At 36.7% G+C, this 17,454-nt stretch overlaps 4 protein-coding genes across 4 annotated transcripts; all 4 read left to right on the top strand.

Moving 5' to 3' along the window:
* Window positions 1–1,422: 1,422 nt before the first annotated feature.
* Window positions 1,423–2,579, top strand: GCK72_001947 (uncharacterized protein; the record flags this gene model as incomplete). Its single annotated transcript, XM_053723197.1, has 6 exons — window positions 1,423–1,477; window positions 1,526–1,709; window positions 1,828–1,955; window positions 2,008–2,115; window positions 2,209–2,264; window positions 2,325–2,579. 6 exons carry the CDS (start codon window positions 1,423–1,425, stop codon window positions 2,577–2,579), a joined length of 786 nt encoding a protein of 261 aa, XP_053591842.1.
* A 1,852-nt stretch (window positions 2,580–4,431) lies between these two features.
* GCK72_001946 (uncharacterized protein) lies at window positions 4,432–5,868 on the top strand (the record flags this gene model as incomplete). The annotated part of the gene is made up of 8 exons (XM_053723196.1): window positions 4,432–4,473; window positions 4,535–4,613; window positions 4,666–4,825; window positions 4,874–5,036; window positions 5,085–5,201; window positions 5,399–5,524; window positions 5,571–5,715; window positions 5,759–5,868. The coding sequence occupies 8 exons, from the start codon at window positions 4,432–4,434 to the stop codon at window positions 5,866–5,868; spliced, it is 942 nt and encodes a 313-aa protein (XP_053591841.1).
* Window positions 5,869–11,486: 5,618 nt separating this feature from the next.
* Window positions 11,487–15,041, top strand: GCK72_001945 (uncharacterized protein; the record flags this gene model as incomplete). The annotated part of the gene is made up of 11 exons (XM_003114769.1): window positions 11,487–11,504; window positions 11,574–11,657; window positions 11,738–11,938; window positions 12,933–13,087; window positions 13,186–13,345; window positions 13,416–13,598; window positions 13,827–14,006; window positions 14,156–14,503; window positions 14,551–14,650; window positions 14,727–14,893; window positions 14,949–15,041. The coding sequence occupies 11 exons, from the start codon at window positions 11,487–11,489 to the stop codon at window positions 15,039–15,041; spliced, it is 1,689 nt and encodes a 562-aa protein (XP_003114817.1).
* A 619-nt stretch (window positions 15,042–15,660) lies between these two features.
* On the top strand, window positions 15,661–17,296 carry GCK72_001944 (uncharacterized protein; the record flags this gene model as incomplete). Its single annotated transcript, XM_053723195.1, has 7 exons — window positions 15,661–15,713; window positions 15,767–15,875; window positions 16,320–16,396; window positions 16,448–16,567; window positions 16,621–16,849; window positions 17,037–17,131; window positions 17,185–17,296. The coding sequence occupies 7 exons, from the start codon at window positions 15,661–15,663 to the stop codon at window positions 17,294–17,296; spliced, it is 795 nt and encodes a 264-aa protein (XP_053591840.1).
* Between the last annotated feature and the right edge of the window lie 158 nt (window positions 17,297–17,454).

The following is a 17,454-nucleotide window of genomic DNA, read 5'->3' as shown; positions in this document are numbered from 1 at the left end:
ATAGAAGGAATGAAACGGAACAGGCTTTGTGAAAACTCTGAATTTAGATTCGAAAAGTTTAGAAATCGTGGGAAATCTAGGCTATGTAGACATAGCCGTTATAGGATTACGGCAATTGGCCTGTACTAACATAACTTTTCGGACTTTATTAGTTTTTCAGAAGAGTGATTCCTTCTTGAAAACAAGATTATTGAAACAAAGAACCTGTTCTATTTTCTCTTGAGACGTAAAAACCAAACAGTTTCTGATTTTGTTCTGATCAGGAACACATGCTTTGATGTCTAGATTAATTATCAAAAACGGTTCAAAAATAAAAACAAGCAAATTGTTTTGAATTCTGAATTTCTGAATTACGTTTAAGAGCCAATTAAATATGTTTGTTACATTTTTGTTTAGGATCATTCTAAAACAATCTCTCCCAGTTGTCGATCCTCATACATTTTGTGATTCCGTTGAACTGGGATTCTTCTCTAGAGATCTACCATAATCTCTTTTTCTCATATTCTAACATTTCGAAAATCGTGATATCAGTTTGAAAAGTGCAACTTTCTCTCTCACAAATCACCTTTCTACTTCCAACTTTTTGAGATGATTAATACTTTTCTCAAGTGATTATTATTATTGAAAAGAGCACTCAATCTTATAATTATAAATTCATTTTGAAGTAAACAAATTATATTTTCGCCCTCACCATCTCATTAGACAAATGTTTTCAAGCTTGAAATTCAGAACTTATTATGCAAATGAAACAGAAAAAAATGGAAGTTGGACAGATGTTTCTGAGAAATTCAAAGAATGAATGGGTTGATAGTCTGATGTCATTCAAGTAGGAGAAAGGATCAGAGAAATTTATGAATCTTCGAAAGTCTATAGAGAAAGTGACAAATTTCAATCATAAATTAAGATGAATTGCTTTGTTTGAAAACGGATTCTCTGAGCAATTCTAGTCGTATCATGGCAGCTTCGCAGGTTGCCACGTTTTTTTCGCCAGACTGAATCTTTTTCGTTTTTGCACAGGTCTGGTTGAGGTTTCAACGCTTTCTGTGCTAGAATCAAATCGTTTTTTTTTCTACTTCCTGGTCCTCTTTTTTTTTCTTCCGAAATACTACAACTCAATTCTGAATTTCCTGATTCCCCGCAACCCAAAAAATCAAAAAACTGGAAAAAACATGAGCAATCCAATCAGAAACCCAAAATGGAAAGAATTAAAATCAGGAGGTTTTTACGCTTTGACGTCACGACATCCGAAGAAAAATAAAGAGATTTTGTCGTTTCGTAAAAATAAAACTCACCTGCAAAAAATCTGCGAAAATGGGTTTATGGAAGAGAAAAAGCTCTCATAATCTAGGGAGAAGTGAAGATATATTTCTATTTTCAGCGATACCAATATTGTATGCACTTATTTATATTCAAGTGATATACATGACTGTATACGAACCTGCATCTGATGAATTGAAGGAAAAAATCAGAAGAGATAGTTTGTTTTTCCTTATTCATTTCATTTTGTGGTTCACTCTAATTTCAGACTTCGTCCGGAAACCGTACACCGCTGAAATAGGCAAACATGTAATTGTAAACTCTTTCTGTACAATCTGCGAAGTTCAAACATATAGAGAGACGAAACATTGTAAAAGATGCAACTTTTGTATAGACGAGTTCGATCATCATTGTGTCTGGCTGAATAATTGCATTGGAGGCAAGAATTATAGGTAAGTGAAGCAAAACGAATTGCATCGACCGGGAATCGAACCAGGGCCGCCCGCGTGGCAGACGAGCATTCTACCACTGATCACTAATTAGTTGCAAATTAAAATACAAAGTTTGCAGACCATTCGTTGGTCTTGTCGTCTGCGTCAATCTGTTCTCAATATATTCGTGCATCCTATCAGTGTTCTTATTCATTTGGTGGGTCTCCAAAGATCAAAACGACTTGGCAAAATATATAAGAGAGGGAGGTAAGTTAATAAAAATCTCAAATTGAACAAATAATAACTTGATCGCATCCAGCAGATTGGCGGATGATTCTATGGGTTGTTTCATTGATAACTACGATTGTAGTTTATTTAATCTTGGTAGTCACAACGTTGCATTTGCTACATTTTCACTTCAAACTATGTAAGTTTGAACTCGCGCTCTACCGAATCATTTATCTTTCGGAGGAGCACGTTTGAATAATTACAATTTTCATTGAACTTTTAAATATTTCAGTTCAAGTCGGACAAACCACATATCGATACATGACGAACAGAAAGCGAGGGGCCAAAGTAAGTATCTTCAAGTTTTGAGGAATGTCTTGAACTTTTGAGGTAGTGTGAAAATTTCAGGTCGGTGCAATTTCTCATGTATCGCCAACGCATTCTCATACTCATAGACAAGACGGAGATCCAATTGAAGGAGACGAAGAAGATGTTCAAATGGATGAAATCAGAAATCCTCCAACATCTCCAGAAAATTCGGAATTCGATGAAGAGCAAAGGATTACTGTTACAGTAGAACCACCAACTCCAACACCGAATGGATCGACTGTCAGCTCTGCCAGTTACAGTAATCATGGATATGTTGAGACAGAAGGAAGATAGAATACTTCAATAATTTAGTTGTTTCTCGTTAGGCCTTTTGTCAGTAAATTTTCAGTTTTTGGTGAAAGAAGTACTGTATTTTACTCACAGTTTCCTTCACTACAGTATCCTTTGTTCTCTTTTTTTCATTTCGTTGTTTTTTCTCTGATTACTTTCTTATCACTTTCACTATTACTTGTCCTAATTATCACTTCACTTTTTCCCCAATTCGGGTACTTTTGTGTCCACCTCAATCACCTGAACTCAGTCTTTTCCTTTTCAAATCCTGTGATAAAGTAATAAACATTAGTTGAACAATAATAAGTTATGATGACCCTTATCACATATATCCACTCAACTTGAAATAGTACATGAGATTAAGAGACGCAGACAAGAAGGTCAGAAGGTGAGAGGAGTCATAGTAGTGTAACAGAGCGGGAAAGTTGCGCGGTGCCCCTGTCGGAGAAAAAGAAAAAAGTGAGACGTAGAGACTTTAAGATGAGAGATTATTGATATAAGAGAGAAATAGAGAAAAAGAGAAAACTTTTGTTCCCGCAATACCTCCTTCCCGTCCCCCCCGACTATTGGCTTGTCATCTCTTCTCTCACCACTACTATGATCGAAAAGGTGCTAGTTGTGGTTGTGGTCATTGGGCTCTCTTTTGATGGAGCATGTGCACAGGGTGAGTTGATTTCATTCAAATGTGTCGAGAAAAACTACAGTATCCCTTTTTGGAGTACTCACTGTCTACACCGATTGGAAGTGCTAATACTGAAAACGAAGATGTTCTTCTGATCTTGATAAATAAATACAAACTCTTATTGATAGAAGTGTTCGGATAAAAATTCTTCTTCATACAATTCTGAAAGTTATGATTCTAGATTTGGCAACGGGTCAAAATCTGAGAGTAGCTTGAAAGCTACGTTTGTCAGATTCTATCGGCACTTGAGAAATATGTTCACAGGAAGTGAAAAAAACGAGATTCACCATATTAAAGCTTTTTGTAATTGATCTTCTAGATTCATTTCTGAAATGTTAATTTCCATCAGTAAGAAACAATTCAACTTTCAAAACATATGCTCTAATTCCACAAATTACTTCTGACTATTCTCCGAAATCATCACTATTTTCATCCGGAAGTGTGAATGAAGATCTATATGATACACCCATTCATTTTAGTGTTGTAATACGATTTACTTGATTTATGACGTGGAAATTTATTGGTCCTTTAGAATTCTCAGACTTCTGAAGAGAGCGATTAATGAGAGGAGACAGGGATAAACCAACGATTCCATTAATCTAGACACCCTGATAAACTGAAAACTCTTTTCACTTCTCTTTTGAATTATTCTGATTTCTGATCCACAGGTGTCCCACACATCAATCTTTCCATCTGAATCAACCCACCTGCTTCCCATCCAACTCACTTTCTCCAGAGTTATTTTGTGACGTGGAAATGTCATTATCTTCTCAAAACGAGCATTTTGGGGTGTAACCCGCTTCTTCATCTCTCTCTTTTTTCTTCTATCCCATCTTTTTATTTTCTCATGCAGCGGTTGAAAGGGAACGATAAATCATCAATCATTTCTATCTGTGGGTCTGCGTCTCTCCCTCTCACACACTCTCTCATCCATCTTTTTTCCGTGTTCCAATGGGGTTTAAAATAAAGAGAAGGGATGAAAGAAGAAGAAGAAGAAGAAAATGAAATATGTAATTTCGAAACGAAATCAAAATGGCGAGAATTCTTTCGGTTCAAACCGATTGAAGATGAGAAACCAGAAGAAAAATGAATATGGAAAGCAATAATTTATGAGTTCTGATATGAGTTCTCAGTGAAAAACTTCCAGGATCATGTCGATTGAACGAGTACGAGATGACCTGCAGAGGAAAGAATTCACTTCACGAATTGGAAAAGGTTTGTGTGTTGAAGATGCTCCGATTGAATTACAATCATTGAGAAGATCTGAACATTTCAGGGTAAAAACTATGCAGAAGTGGACACATTGAATGTACATCAAGCTGGACTTGACTTATCTGATGATCTCTTTCCAAACGGTTTGTAAATTCGAATTTGAACTGAAAATCTAGAAAAAAAAAACGTTTTTAGGAATAAACTTCAGTCGTTTGACACTTTTGAATGCAACTAATAATGAAATAACAAGAATAGGAAGACGTGGATTTGACAAGACTCGACATGTTCAGTTTTTGTATCTTTCTAATAATAAGATTGCACATGCTCAGCCAGATCCATTTCAGTCTTTGGAAAAGTTAGTTTTTAAATTTAACTTTGACTGATAACACTGACATTTTTTCAGGTTGGAATTACTCGAAATGGACGATGCACTCGATGGAAACGGTGAAGATAAAGCTGATATGCTTCGTAATTTTTTCAAATCCAAAAACAATTTCATTCATTTATCGAAAATTGAACTTAACAAAAATAGGCTCGATGAAATTCTCCCGAAAACATTCTGTGGGGTAAAAAGAACATGTTCAGAGGAAATATATCGAGTTTTTCTGTTTCAGGTTCAAGGTTTGAAGAGGTTGGAACTGTCGAACAACCGTCTTCAATCATTTAACTTCGCTCGTAGTTGTCTCGGAGAACTGAAAGCTCTCATGTTGGCTGGAAATCTTATTCAAAAGGTTTGTACCTTGTTACAACTTCCTAGTTCTTCAAATTCCCCCTCTGCCTTTCAGATAGAATTTTTTGAATAGTTTCTGCTTTATTTGGTACAGTAACTTTTACAGTTTTAGCAACTGAGATACTATTAATCTCAAGAAAACTTGGTTTAAAGCTATCTTAGTTATTCCAAAAATCCTCAACCTTTAAAGTTTTTCAGATTCCAGCTGACATTTGGGATTTCCTTCCATCTGTTTCCAGTTTGGATGTTTCGAACAATCCATTAAACTGTGATTGTGAAACTGTTCGATTGGTTAGAGATGATGACGTCGTTTTCATCAATCAGGTATTTTTATCACTCGCTTCTCTAGAATTCAAGAATCATCATTTAGGCCGAAACAAAATGCGCATCTCCTCCAGAAGTAGAAGGAAAAAGTATCTTCGAACTGAGAAAAGATTACTGTAGCACTGCCAGAAATCCCACTGGAAAATCTTCATTCTTCCAGTTTATTGTTCTATTTGTTATTGCTGTTGGAAGTGAGTTCCAGGGAGTGAAACTTCTAAAATGTGTTATTTTTAGTTCTGTTTGCCTACAAAAAGTACCGTGAACGTCTAAGTCACATGAGCTCAGCCCCAGTTGGATACACAAATCTGCAACATGAACAAGCCGTTGAACCAGAATTCGTGTAGAAGTAATTCATATTTTTTAGTTGTTTTTCTACCTGTTACATAGCCATAATTCTTTCAGAAACATTCACAATTACTTATTTTTGTCTTGAAAGAATCTTAATAATTTTCATTTCATACGGGATACCATTGTTTTGTGTGGATAAATGATCTTCTCAAATTCATTTAATTTGAATTTTTGAGCGTTTTTCTGGTTTTCTATTTTCCCGCCAATACAGAGCAGGTGCATCGGGAGTCTTTCATTCGAAAGAAAGAGTGAATAAAACAGAAAAAGAGTGAATGTCCTTGAATATGGGACCGTCCGTTTGCCGGGAAACAGATCATGGACTGTCGTCCTTTTGATCCTTTTCTCGTATGTTTGACACTTGTCTTTTTTCTATTTGAGATGTTTTGAAATTGCGAGTTATTAATACTCTTGTACAGTACTTGCCATAAAGAATGCGACGCAGTTTTTAGTTGAAAATGGTCGAATCTGTAGGTGTGGCACATCGTCACCTTTTATCCGATAATGTCGACTGCTTAGAGTCTATAGTTTAAAAAAGTTTTTTCCAAAACTCTGAACTTTCGAAGAAATTGTTGCAAAGGTCGTGTGAATAACATCTTTAATCTATTAAATGATCTCCAAAAGTGTCATTTTATTGACTACGGATGTATTGGAAAAGAAGAATTGTTTCGGAGGGAAGACTCGGCGGGCAATAAAAAGGCTAGATGGTTCCTATTTGTATTGTTTAGTCAGATTACAAGTTTCATGTACAGTTTTGTGGCAATCCTGAAGCTACGAAAATTCAAAAACGAATAAGAGTTCAGAGCATCGGTGAATGATTTTGAAGGATTCTTTACAAGAATCCTCAGAAAGATTCATCTGAAAATAAATCATAATTTTCAACATCGTTCATCCATTCTACTACTACCACAGTTATCCTCCTTTCAATTCTTATTCGTTTCCGTCGTCTCTCTAAACTCTATTAGACTGTCACATAGAATAACGGTTTATGGAATTAGTCTCTCTCGTTTCCACCCCCCTCATCCTTCTTTTCCAACATATTCCATCCGTTTTCTTCCGTTTCTTTTCCGTGTTATCCGGTCGGCAAATCTCCGAATGGCGGAGGTGAATAACGAAAGAAAATCGAATATACATATCAGTATCATCTCTTTTCTGTTGTATGTCAACGGGTTACTGACACAGGAGACTGACACTCTCATTCCGACATTCAACAACCAATCCACACTAATTTTCCTTTTTCAAAACTGGGTATTATGTTTCGAATTTAACTAGTCGTGTGCAGTTTCAGCTCAAAAGCATCCAGTCACTGAATTCGTAAATCAGACTCTTAAGTTAGAGAACGAGAAAATAAATTTCTCAAAAAATTAAACTCTATTCAGACCAATTTATAGTTTTTTTGAAGATATTCACATGCTTTTCCCTTGATTTTTGTACACTCATTCCCTCATATTTTCCTTGTTTTCTGTTTCCCTTCTCCTTCTTTTTCACATCGTACAGAAAGTTTCGGGTTGGAAAAAGGTGGAACGTGTGCGATGTTGGATTATCCAAAGTGCACACTTATTTTCTCTACCGTCTCTCAACTTCACCCACTATTTCTATGCTCTCTGAATAAGTGACCGTTCCCTTTTCTGGTGTGAAACCATCCTATTTTTCGTTGACTCTCTCGCTCATCAAGTTGGTCAGGTTTTTGGAGAAACGTCATCAAACAGGAAGAGATTATTGGGGATGTGTTTGGAGATACTGAAATTACTATTTCATGGAAATCAAATTTCTTTAAGTTTCAAATGGATCCAGTTGACTAGTAGAGTCTTCTTATTTTTATAGACTCAGAAAAATTTTTTACCGATTGTTCTAAGTTTTACTGTGCTTTTATGTGAAATCTTTACCTTCTCCGTTGCATCCAGAATTAATCCAACAGCCAATTTCATTTTCCTTTTTATTTCTGTTCCTCCGATGAAAGTATTCACTGTTTTTCTTCCGTTTTTCTCACCGATTTCCAATTTCACTTCTTCTTCTACATCTCCTTCTTCTTGTTCGTCATGTCCTGTCATCTCTTCGTTCCGTTTTCTTCTTACTTCTGATTATACATCTTCTTATTCATTTCATGTATTCCATTCACACCTTTCCCTCTCTCTCCTTTCGACTTGGAAGCATTTTCATTCTTTTATTAGAAATATTGAAAACTGATTTTTTTGGTTTCTGAAAATCATGCAACCCTCTTGTAGCTTGAAAATTTCAGCTTCAACTTATGAACTGAAGATTGCAGGAGTACGTTAGCTAGGTGTAATGAAATCTGAAAAACTCGAAGTGATCAGCATATTAGACAGTACAAAAAGCGTACTAGGCGCCCAGCCGACTCTAATCTTCTCTGTTTAAAACTGAACATTGTGCTCTTTTTTCTCCAGTTTCTTGCTCTCATTTTCCGCGCGGATTTCCTTGTTTCTATTCGCGCATTCGTTTATTTCGACATGTCAGTCAATGCGATCACCACCTACAAACATTTCCGTCTTTCTCTCTTTTTCTCTCTTCTTCTTTTTTTGTTTTTTCTCCTTCTTTTCCACTGTTCTTCTTCTACCGGAGACGCCCGATCCCCTCTGAGACAAACACAAAAAAACACCAATTTCTGTGTTTCTCTCATCCGCACTCTTCGTTTTATCCAATATTTCATTTCTCGTGGGGTCAAATCAAGAGAAAGAGAGAGAAGACACCTGATTGTTAGGTTCAAAATCAGAAAACATATATCAGGATTCACTGATTTCCGTGGATAATAGGTTTTTATAAGGGTAATCAATTTAGTTTAGGAAAGAATAGACGTCTATAGTCTATAGAGTCAAGCGACCCAGTAGTGGTTTGTTGAGTAAGTCTATGGTTACAGTAATTAAAAGACAGCTTCCAAGCCTAATATTTCAGAAAAACAATTTTTGTACTGACTCTTACCTCAATGAATGTTGATATCTTGTTATTTTTCTAAATCAATTTTTTCTTCCAGGCCTGTAGGAGTTGTAACCAGAAAACCTTTATTTTAATAAGAAGTGACCAATTGATATAGATATATAACCTCATGATCTGTGAACAGCAACTTTGATGTAGTTTTAGAAAGAACCCAACCATTTACAAAAAATGTATCACTGATATGAAATCAACCTTTTCTAACGTGGGGACGGTATCCTCTATAACTCAGAACCATCTTGTTTCCCTCCTATCGTCACAGTATTCTTTCCCTGTCTACCTTATTATTCATCTTCTCATAACATTCTTATTGTGCAATCGAAAAAAACCTTTTTCACCTTCTCTTCCACCCATGCACACCTCCACAATGTATACAAACAATATGTGCATACTAGATGAATCATATCATGTTTTCTTTTTTCAATCATCTCTTCTGCTTTTATAAAACCTCTTTCTTGGAAGAGTCTATGTCTTGAGGTATTGAATGAGTTGTCTTTCGAAAGACATACGTGTCGGACTTCTTGTAATCAACTGGAATTCCTGAAGACCATTTATTCCTTGAAATCTCAAAACGATTTCTCTGATCTCTTCAGATTGCCTCCGTTCATCTATCTGAATGTCTGAATATCTAATCATTTTCTCATCATATTCCAGCATACTCTTCACTTTCAAACCCCATCGTCACCTAGTCAAACAACAAACATTTCCAAACTTTTATTACAACGTTCGTTCTCTTCGATTTTATCTTCAGAATTTCCACTCCGAATACTATTTCAAACCAGTAATAGTACTATTCAGTTTTACACGAAAACTTCTCATATTAGTTCTGAAAACGCTGAAAGTTGTTCCTATTGCTGGTACAGTTCTTAATCTAACATAAATCTACATAATTATGCTGATTCCAAGTTTTGTCAGGAGAAATTAGTCGGCAAAACCAAAAGAAAAGGGAAATCAAATGATCTTCAATTTCATGGAAATTTTAGTTTGTAGAAATTATTTATAGATTTTTCTTTGTTTATCACAACTTCCTCCCGTAAAACTGTTTGAGTGTTGTTGGCTTGTGAAAGAGTGCCACACTAACGCATAACACATTCAAACTTATTTGCATAGTACTGTATTCATATTTTATATATTCATATGCATAGAGACACCTCTCCACCGCTTTCCAATACTATCTTCTCGATTCTTGATATGAAACACCTATCTTTTCTTCTCTCCAGAATGCAGTATTTGAATAGCTTTATAGTTCGATTGACTGAAAATTGGGTCAAGTTTATTCTCTGCTAACTTTTTGGTCGCTGAACTGAAACATTTGTTTACATTGAAGCTTATGTAAATGTTTTTTGAGAACTTTTCATATAAGTTTTGCTCATAACTCTCTGTTCGGAACGCCCAAAACCACCAGGCAACGGTCAAAGTTTTAGCTCAGATCGCTCACCACGCCAAGGGTTTGTTGGCGCACTTCAGGTAACCGGCCAATCGACGAACGCGCCAAAACACACCGGTCCGAACAGGTTTAAATCCAACAATGAGTCACTTTTTATAGTTTCTGAAGTTAATTTCGTTTCAGGGCTGATTTTCAGAGCTAAACACTATAAAAAAAGCCCACATTAAAACAAGAATCGCCTCTTTGTTCAGCAAAAATCATTGAAAGAGCTCAGAAAATTTAAAATTTATAAACACGAGCCCATTTATCTTCTTCTGTATTCCGCTCTCTAATTTTTTTCACGTTTTTCTTCATGAATATCTGAGTTATTTTGCTTTTCAGTATCTCAGCTTGTCCATACCTTGCACTATTCTCATTTTTATCCGATACATTGAAATTTTCAGACAAAAAGTGAAGATCTTGGGCGGTAAAGTTTCGTGAACACCCCGCTCACCTAGTCGAACATCGTCACGCCGGACACCAACAATAGTCACAACGATGTCGAAAAAAGCGGTGAGTTTTCAAAAAAAAACTGTGTTTTCTTCTGAAACCGTAATTTATTCTCCTTCGAAGTGGATGTTTTCAGTTAACAGAAAATCCTCTACCAGAGTTTTATGAATGTTTTGGGTTTTTTCTGAAATAATATAGCGGACTTTAAGCTAAAAAGACATTGCGCTTTGAACCTAGAGATTAAAGGAATAAATCTGAGTACGGACTTATAACAATCTTGAGTTAACATCCGAGAGCATAGGTCAATAACTTTTTTGAACTGAAAACATAAATAAAATTGATGATAATTCAACTTTTTTATCATCCTTCTCTCTCTCTCTCTCACTCAGTACTACAGAAAAAAGAGAAGAATAGAAACTCGGTTAGAAACCGTGTCCCCGTATGTATGAATTGTGCAAACCGTCAACCGAAGGCGGAGTCTGTACAAAACGGGCGGTCTATTCTCTCTCTCGTCTTTCCGTTTTTCGGTTTGTATACTGTGACAACTTTCTTCTCTCTGCTCCTTCTTATCACTTGTTTTAGAGACGAAAGTTTGACTTTCTCCTCTCGGTTTCAGTTTTGAGGTTTTTCATCTATAGAACTCTCATCCGTCCTTTTTTACGTTCTCCTCTCGTTATTTCTAATCGAAAATAAGCTAGTTTTGCTCTTTTGAAGCTTGGTTTCATCATCTGGAATCGATTGGCTCAGTTCAAACTTGTGGAATACACATAAGGAAACGTCTTGAAATAAAAGATGGTTGCAGCTGGAGATGTAATTGTTTGGATAATTCAAAATAAATATGAGCATTGAAAATTGAAATAGGAACTTTTTTATTTTCAGATCAATGTGCGTGTCACCTCGATGGACTCGGAGCTCGAGTTCGCTATCCAATCGAGCACCACTGGAAAACAACTTTTTGATCAGGTAATATTGAGAACTAACCATATAAAATGTTCAAGTTTTGGAAATAGCTTCTTTCGAAATCTCAACTCATACTTTTCTAGGTTGTAAAAACCATCGGCCTTCGCGAGATTTGGTATTTTGGTCTCCAATATACGGACAACAAGGGATTTCCAACATGGCTTAAACTGAACAAGAAGGTCATGTCTCAGGATGTTAAGAAGGATCCAACTCTCGTTTTCAAATTCCGCGCCAAATTCTATCCAGAAGACGTAGCCGAGGAGATTATTCAAGACGTCACTATGGTATGTTTGTTCTGTTTTTTTTTAACTGAAATTAAAATTCTTTAATAGTGACTCACTCAACCTGATAAGGTGAATTAGGCACTTTCGCTGTTTTTGAGGTTATTGAAATTGTCTGACAATGCTCATTTAATTTTTTAGAATGTGGTCAATTTTTGGTTTTTAGTTGTGACTGTGAATACCTCTCTACCTCTCATTTCGCTGTGTTCTCTGGTGAAAACGATTTGTCACTGATAAGTGTGCCATTTGTACGTGTACATGTTGGCAACCAACACAATTCGACAGGCTTACACGGAATAAAATTTAAAACAGCGGAGAGAAAAAGTGGAATGAAATTGGCGTTTAGCTTAGACCCTGGAGATGTACAATTTCCGTTTTGATAGTTGAGGAGTTGTTTTTTCTCGCAGTGTTTTGACTCTTTGTGGGTGTAAACACAAGCGCCTCGTCCAAAAACCCACCAGTGGTTTCCGATTACCTCGGGGACACATTTCCTTATTTTCTTTAACGAAGAAACGATGGTTTAATGGTTTGTAAACACGGAGGAGGCCACTTTGGGGATGTGCACATTTGTATTTCTCCGAACTAGAGAAGAGAAAAAACAGGGATCGGTGATCTGGGTGGTCTATTTCTTAGTGGGAGTGGATCAGAAGATTATTTTTAAATGTAATATAGAATCAGTTTTCACTCGTGATAATTGTTTTCCGTTTGAAGCACATTCCATTTTTTACCTTGCTAGTCAGAAAATAGTAAGCTTCAGATTTTTCTTGCCTCTTCAATCAGAAATTCCTATGACTCAACTCTCGTTTTAAACTATAAAACGAAACAAAAACTATCTCATTCTTTCTCTTTGCCCGTCTACACGTCTATTCAAAACTCACAAACCGGTGTATGCAGGAAAGAATGACTAATCGAAAAAGTGATTCATTCTCAAAAAGCAGAATAGGGAATAAATATGCAAATTTATAGGAAGAAGCTACTAGATCATACTCATTTTCAGCGCTTGTTCTATCTTCAAGTAAAGGATGGAATTCTTTCGGATGAGATATACTGCCCACCGGAAACATCGGTTCTCCTTGCCTCATACGCGATGCAAGCGAAATATGGAGACTATGTTCCGGAGACACACGTTTCTGGATGTCTCACTGCTGACCGGTTAGTTTTTTTTTTCAAGAACTAACGCCATCTTCTATTTCCTGAGTTATCGAGTTACTTTAGATAAAATGAAGTTTCATAATTTCAATTTATTTCAGTCTCCTCCCGCAGCGTGTTCTCGGACAATTCAAACTTAATAGTGAAGAATGGGAACGCCGTATAATGACATGGTGGGCAGATCATCGTGCAACGACACGCGAACAGGCAATGCTTGAATATTTGAAGATTGCTCAGGATCTCGAGATGTACGGAGTCAATGTAAGTTATTTCAATATTCTTTAAACAGTCTAAAACCTCTCTTCGAACTTTTATGCAACTCGTTATTCAGTACTTCGAAATTCGCAACAAAAAAGGAACCGATCTCTATCTTGGAGTTGACGCTCTTGGATTGAATATCTACGATAAGGCGGATCGTTTGTCTCCGAAAGTTGGATTCCCGTGGTCTGAAATTCGAAACATTTCATTCAACGACAAGAAGTTTGTCATCAAACCGATTGATAAGAAGGCTCATGTAAGTGATTAGAACACGGCAAAATCGTGGCATTCTTTTTTGGAAATTTTTGGCATCAACTGTGTGATACGAAACGACAAACTCAAGATAAGAACACTTCGGTGGAAACTAAAAGCGGGAGAATTGAACTTTTTTCGAACAACAGGGTATTTCGTTATTTCGTTGAGTTTCTATAACCCTAGTTTTTAAAATGCGGAGAAATTCGAATTTCAAATATTTTATTTACAGGACTTTGTCTTCTACGCTCCACGTCTCCGTATCAACAAACGCATCTTGGCGTTGTGCATGGGAAATCACGAGCTTTACATGCGCAGAAGAAAACCAGATACCATCGAAGTTCAACAAATGAAACAACAAGCAAGAGAGGAGCGGGCCCTCAAAGTTGCTGAGCAGGAGAAGCTCACCAGAGTACGTTTACAGTGAATTTAAAGAATTCATGGCTTATGCATACGAATTCGGAGAAAAACGAGAGAATCAGCATATCCATATCTCTTCAGTCGTTTATTTTCTAACTTCAATGCTTCTTTTTTCTAAATTGATTTATGCTAATTTTGCAGGAGATGTCGGCTCGCGAAGAAGCTGAACAACGCCATCGTGAAGCCGAAAAGCGAATGCAGCAAATGGCTGAGGACATGGAGAGAGCTCGTCTTGAATTGGCTGAAGCTCACAATACTATCCATTCATTGGAGTCTCAATTGAAACAATTGCAATTGGCCAAACAAGCTTTGGAGCAGAAGGAATACGAACTTCGCGAACTCACCGCTCAATTGCAGTCGGAGAAGGCGATGAGCGATGATGAGAGACGTCGTTTGAGAGATCAAGTTGATGCCCGTGAACGTGAAGTCTACACGATGAGAGAAGAAGTTGAGAGACAAACAACTGTTACCAGACAACTCCAGACACAGGTTATCATTGCTATTAAGACTTTTCGTATGAAAATTTCATTTTGTAGATCCACACTCAACAACATACTCAACACTACAGCCATCACCATTCCAATGGACACGCTCATGACGAGACAGCTACTGATGATGAGGACAACGGGGCAACTGGTATGCTTTCATGAAACGATATTCCTTTCTCAATCGTCGAGTGTTGTTCGATATACATAATTTTTCACAATTTCAGAACTCACGAATGACGCTGACCAAAATGTGCCACAACACGAATTGGAACGTGTTACTGCCGCCGAGAAGAACATTCAGATCAAGAACAAACTGGATATGTTGACTCGTGAACTGGACAGTGTTAAGGATCAGAATGCCGTTACCGACTATGATGTTCTTCATATGGAGGTAAAGAATCTAAACCATTTTTCGCAATTAGTTTCACTAATATCTGAATGTTCAGAACAAAAAGGCCGGTCGCGACAAGTACAAGACTCTCCGTCAAATACGTGGTGGAAACACGAAGCGGCGAATTGATCAATACGAAAACATGTAATACTCTCTACAATTCCATTCACTCCTTTTTACATTCATCCAAATGCTCATTGGCTTTTTTTATTCTCCAGTCTCTCATTTTTATAGGACATATGTTTTCTATTCTCTCACAATTGTTTGGTTTTTTGATTCACTTTTCCCTTCTCCCATCCCAATTTCAGTGCCTTTTTTGACTATTCGAAACAAGTTTTTGTTACGTTCTTCCCACGAATATCTCGGTTTCCCCTATCACTATCCGCTAAAATGTTGTATTCGTCATATCCCACCTTCTCTTCCCAAATGTTTAATTTATGACCGTTTTTTAACAATTTATCTCCGCCAAAAATTCACCCCGAACACCTAATGTTCGTTCGCAGCAATCTTAAAATTCTCTACGCTTCTTTTTCTTTCTCCCGAAAAATGACTATCAATATTATTTAAATTAATTATTCAATTCTACTTCATCATCTTATTATTTACAACACTCGTTCATATTCTTCGTACCGGCTATAATTATCACTACCGATAAATATGCAATATGTGAAACAATGAACTTGAAACTAAACACTTGTTTGTGCAATGGGGAATATATGAATTAAAACATCTAGAATTCTAGAAAACAGTAAATTTTGAGGGTGTCAATGCTTCGAGTGCTTCGATGTAGTCCCTGTGGTGCCTGGGTTTGCCAGATAAGGTACAACGTCATACTTCGGAATATACTTTATGAATTTCTGTAGCAATTTCCAGGCTCTTCAATAAAAAGTTACGCCCAAAGACACATTATGAAGTACTCGGAGTAGAAAGTACAGCTACACTCGCTGAAATTAAAACAGCCTTCTACTCACAATCGAAAAAAGTAAGATACCCACAGAAAATAATGTATAATAGATGGACTTTTATAAAACATTTCAGGGTATTATTTAGTTTACCTAAGCTAAATATTATGCTCCGAATTTTATTAAGAAAACTAGGCTTGCTTTCTACATTTTCATATGTTTCACAGCTTACCCGAGAGGAGTTCACGATGGGGACGCTGGAGCGCGTTTACTTTTGTTTAGCCGTGGACTCCTCGTGGACAAGATATTTTCAGTCACATTTTGATTGTTTCAGTTTGTTCCAATTAGAAAACACACCAACATCAGTTATTTCGCTATTTTTTTTCCTATGAAAATTGTTACTTAAAGGGTTGTTATTTCTGTTTAAGTTTTCAATCTACCACTATTACATACCGGGAGCAATTTATCAATGATTGTACTTATCATCACATTTCGTCACTTCACCATAAACATGATCATTGCAGGCTCATCCTGATAATTCTGCCGACGAGGCGACGACTGCTCGCTTCTTAGAGCTGAAAAATGCTTATGACGTACTCAGGTTTGTCTCTGAAAAGCGAAAGTTTCTATCGTCTCTATTGCTTATTTTCAGGAGACCAGCGGACCGTAGTCTATACGATTACCAGCTGAAAGGTGGAGGCGGAAGATATCCAAATGCAGGTTATCGGTATCAATATCCGTCAACAGCACCTCCACAGTATGATTTCGGACGGTAGGTGCCCAAATCACCTTGCTTATTTTTCATCCTTAGCATTTTATTTTCAGAGATTGGTCTACGTATTGGAGCCAGAATCCAGACAATTCGAGGTCAGCAAGGGAGGAAAGAGATAAATCTGCTCGTCAATTCATGAAATCTATTATCAAATGGACTGCTTTCGGATTGATCCTCGTTGCAATGTATAACGGAGGATACGTGTTAGTTTTTTGTAAATTATTCGCATATTTGTGGGGGACGTCCTGTGGATGGTCCGCCGAGGGCGGAGCAAACGAGCAGGTATTGTAATAATTTGCTTATTGCAGATATCTACTCGCTTACAATCAAAAACAACTGGATAAGCTGATTGATGAGGATGAAATTGCTAAATGCTTCTTACGACAAAAAGAATTCCGCAATTCGAATTTTGAAAGTTCAGAGGCATGTTTAATGATTTTTTCGTCGTTCAACTTATTTTGAAATGCAGGTGGCAGAAATTGGGAGAATTCTGAAAGCAGATGTCGATGAGATTTGGAAAATGAAAACAACGCGAAATCCAGATGAAATCAGAGAAGAATATCGGTAAGTTCGGTTTTGAATTATTTCAAGATTCAGTTCGAAATTTTAATTCTCAGTTGGTTCCGAGCCCTGCAAGATACTGATCACATTCGAAGTCTCAAAGAAAAACGAATGGAATTGAAGGAAAAAGAAAGAAACAAATGGAGAAATCAAGATGAAGATGGATAGAATATTACTCATAAATTATAGAATACTAGAAATAGCATAAATGTATAGTCCTTCTGTGAATTGTATTTTAAACAAAAAACTCCTGCAAAAATGTATTACGGGTGTCTTCTGGCCCAGTTCATTTGTCTCTGTTCTCTATTCGAATTAGGCTTTGTATA

Source organism: Caenorhabditis remanei, chromosome I (genome assembly GCF_010183535.1).
Source record: "Caenorhabditis remanei strain PX506 chromosome I, whole genome shotgun sequence".
Taxonomy (NCBI): Eukaryota; Metazoa; Nematoda; class Chromadorea; order Rhabditida; family Rhabditidae; genus Caenorhabditis; species Caenorhabditis remanei.
Note: the sequence above shows the minus strand (reverse complement) of the source record. Positions and strands in the feature narration are given on the sequence as shown.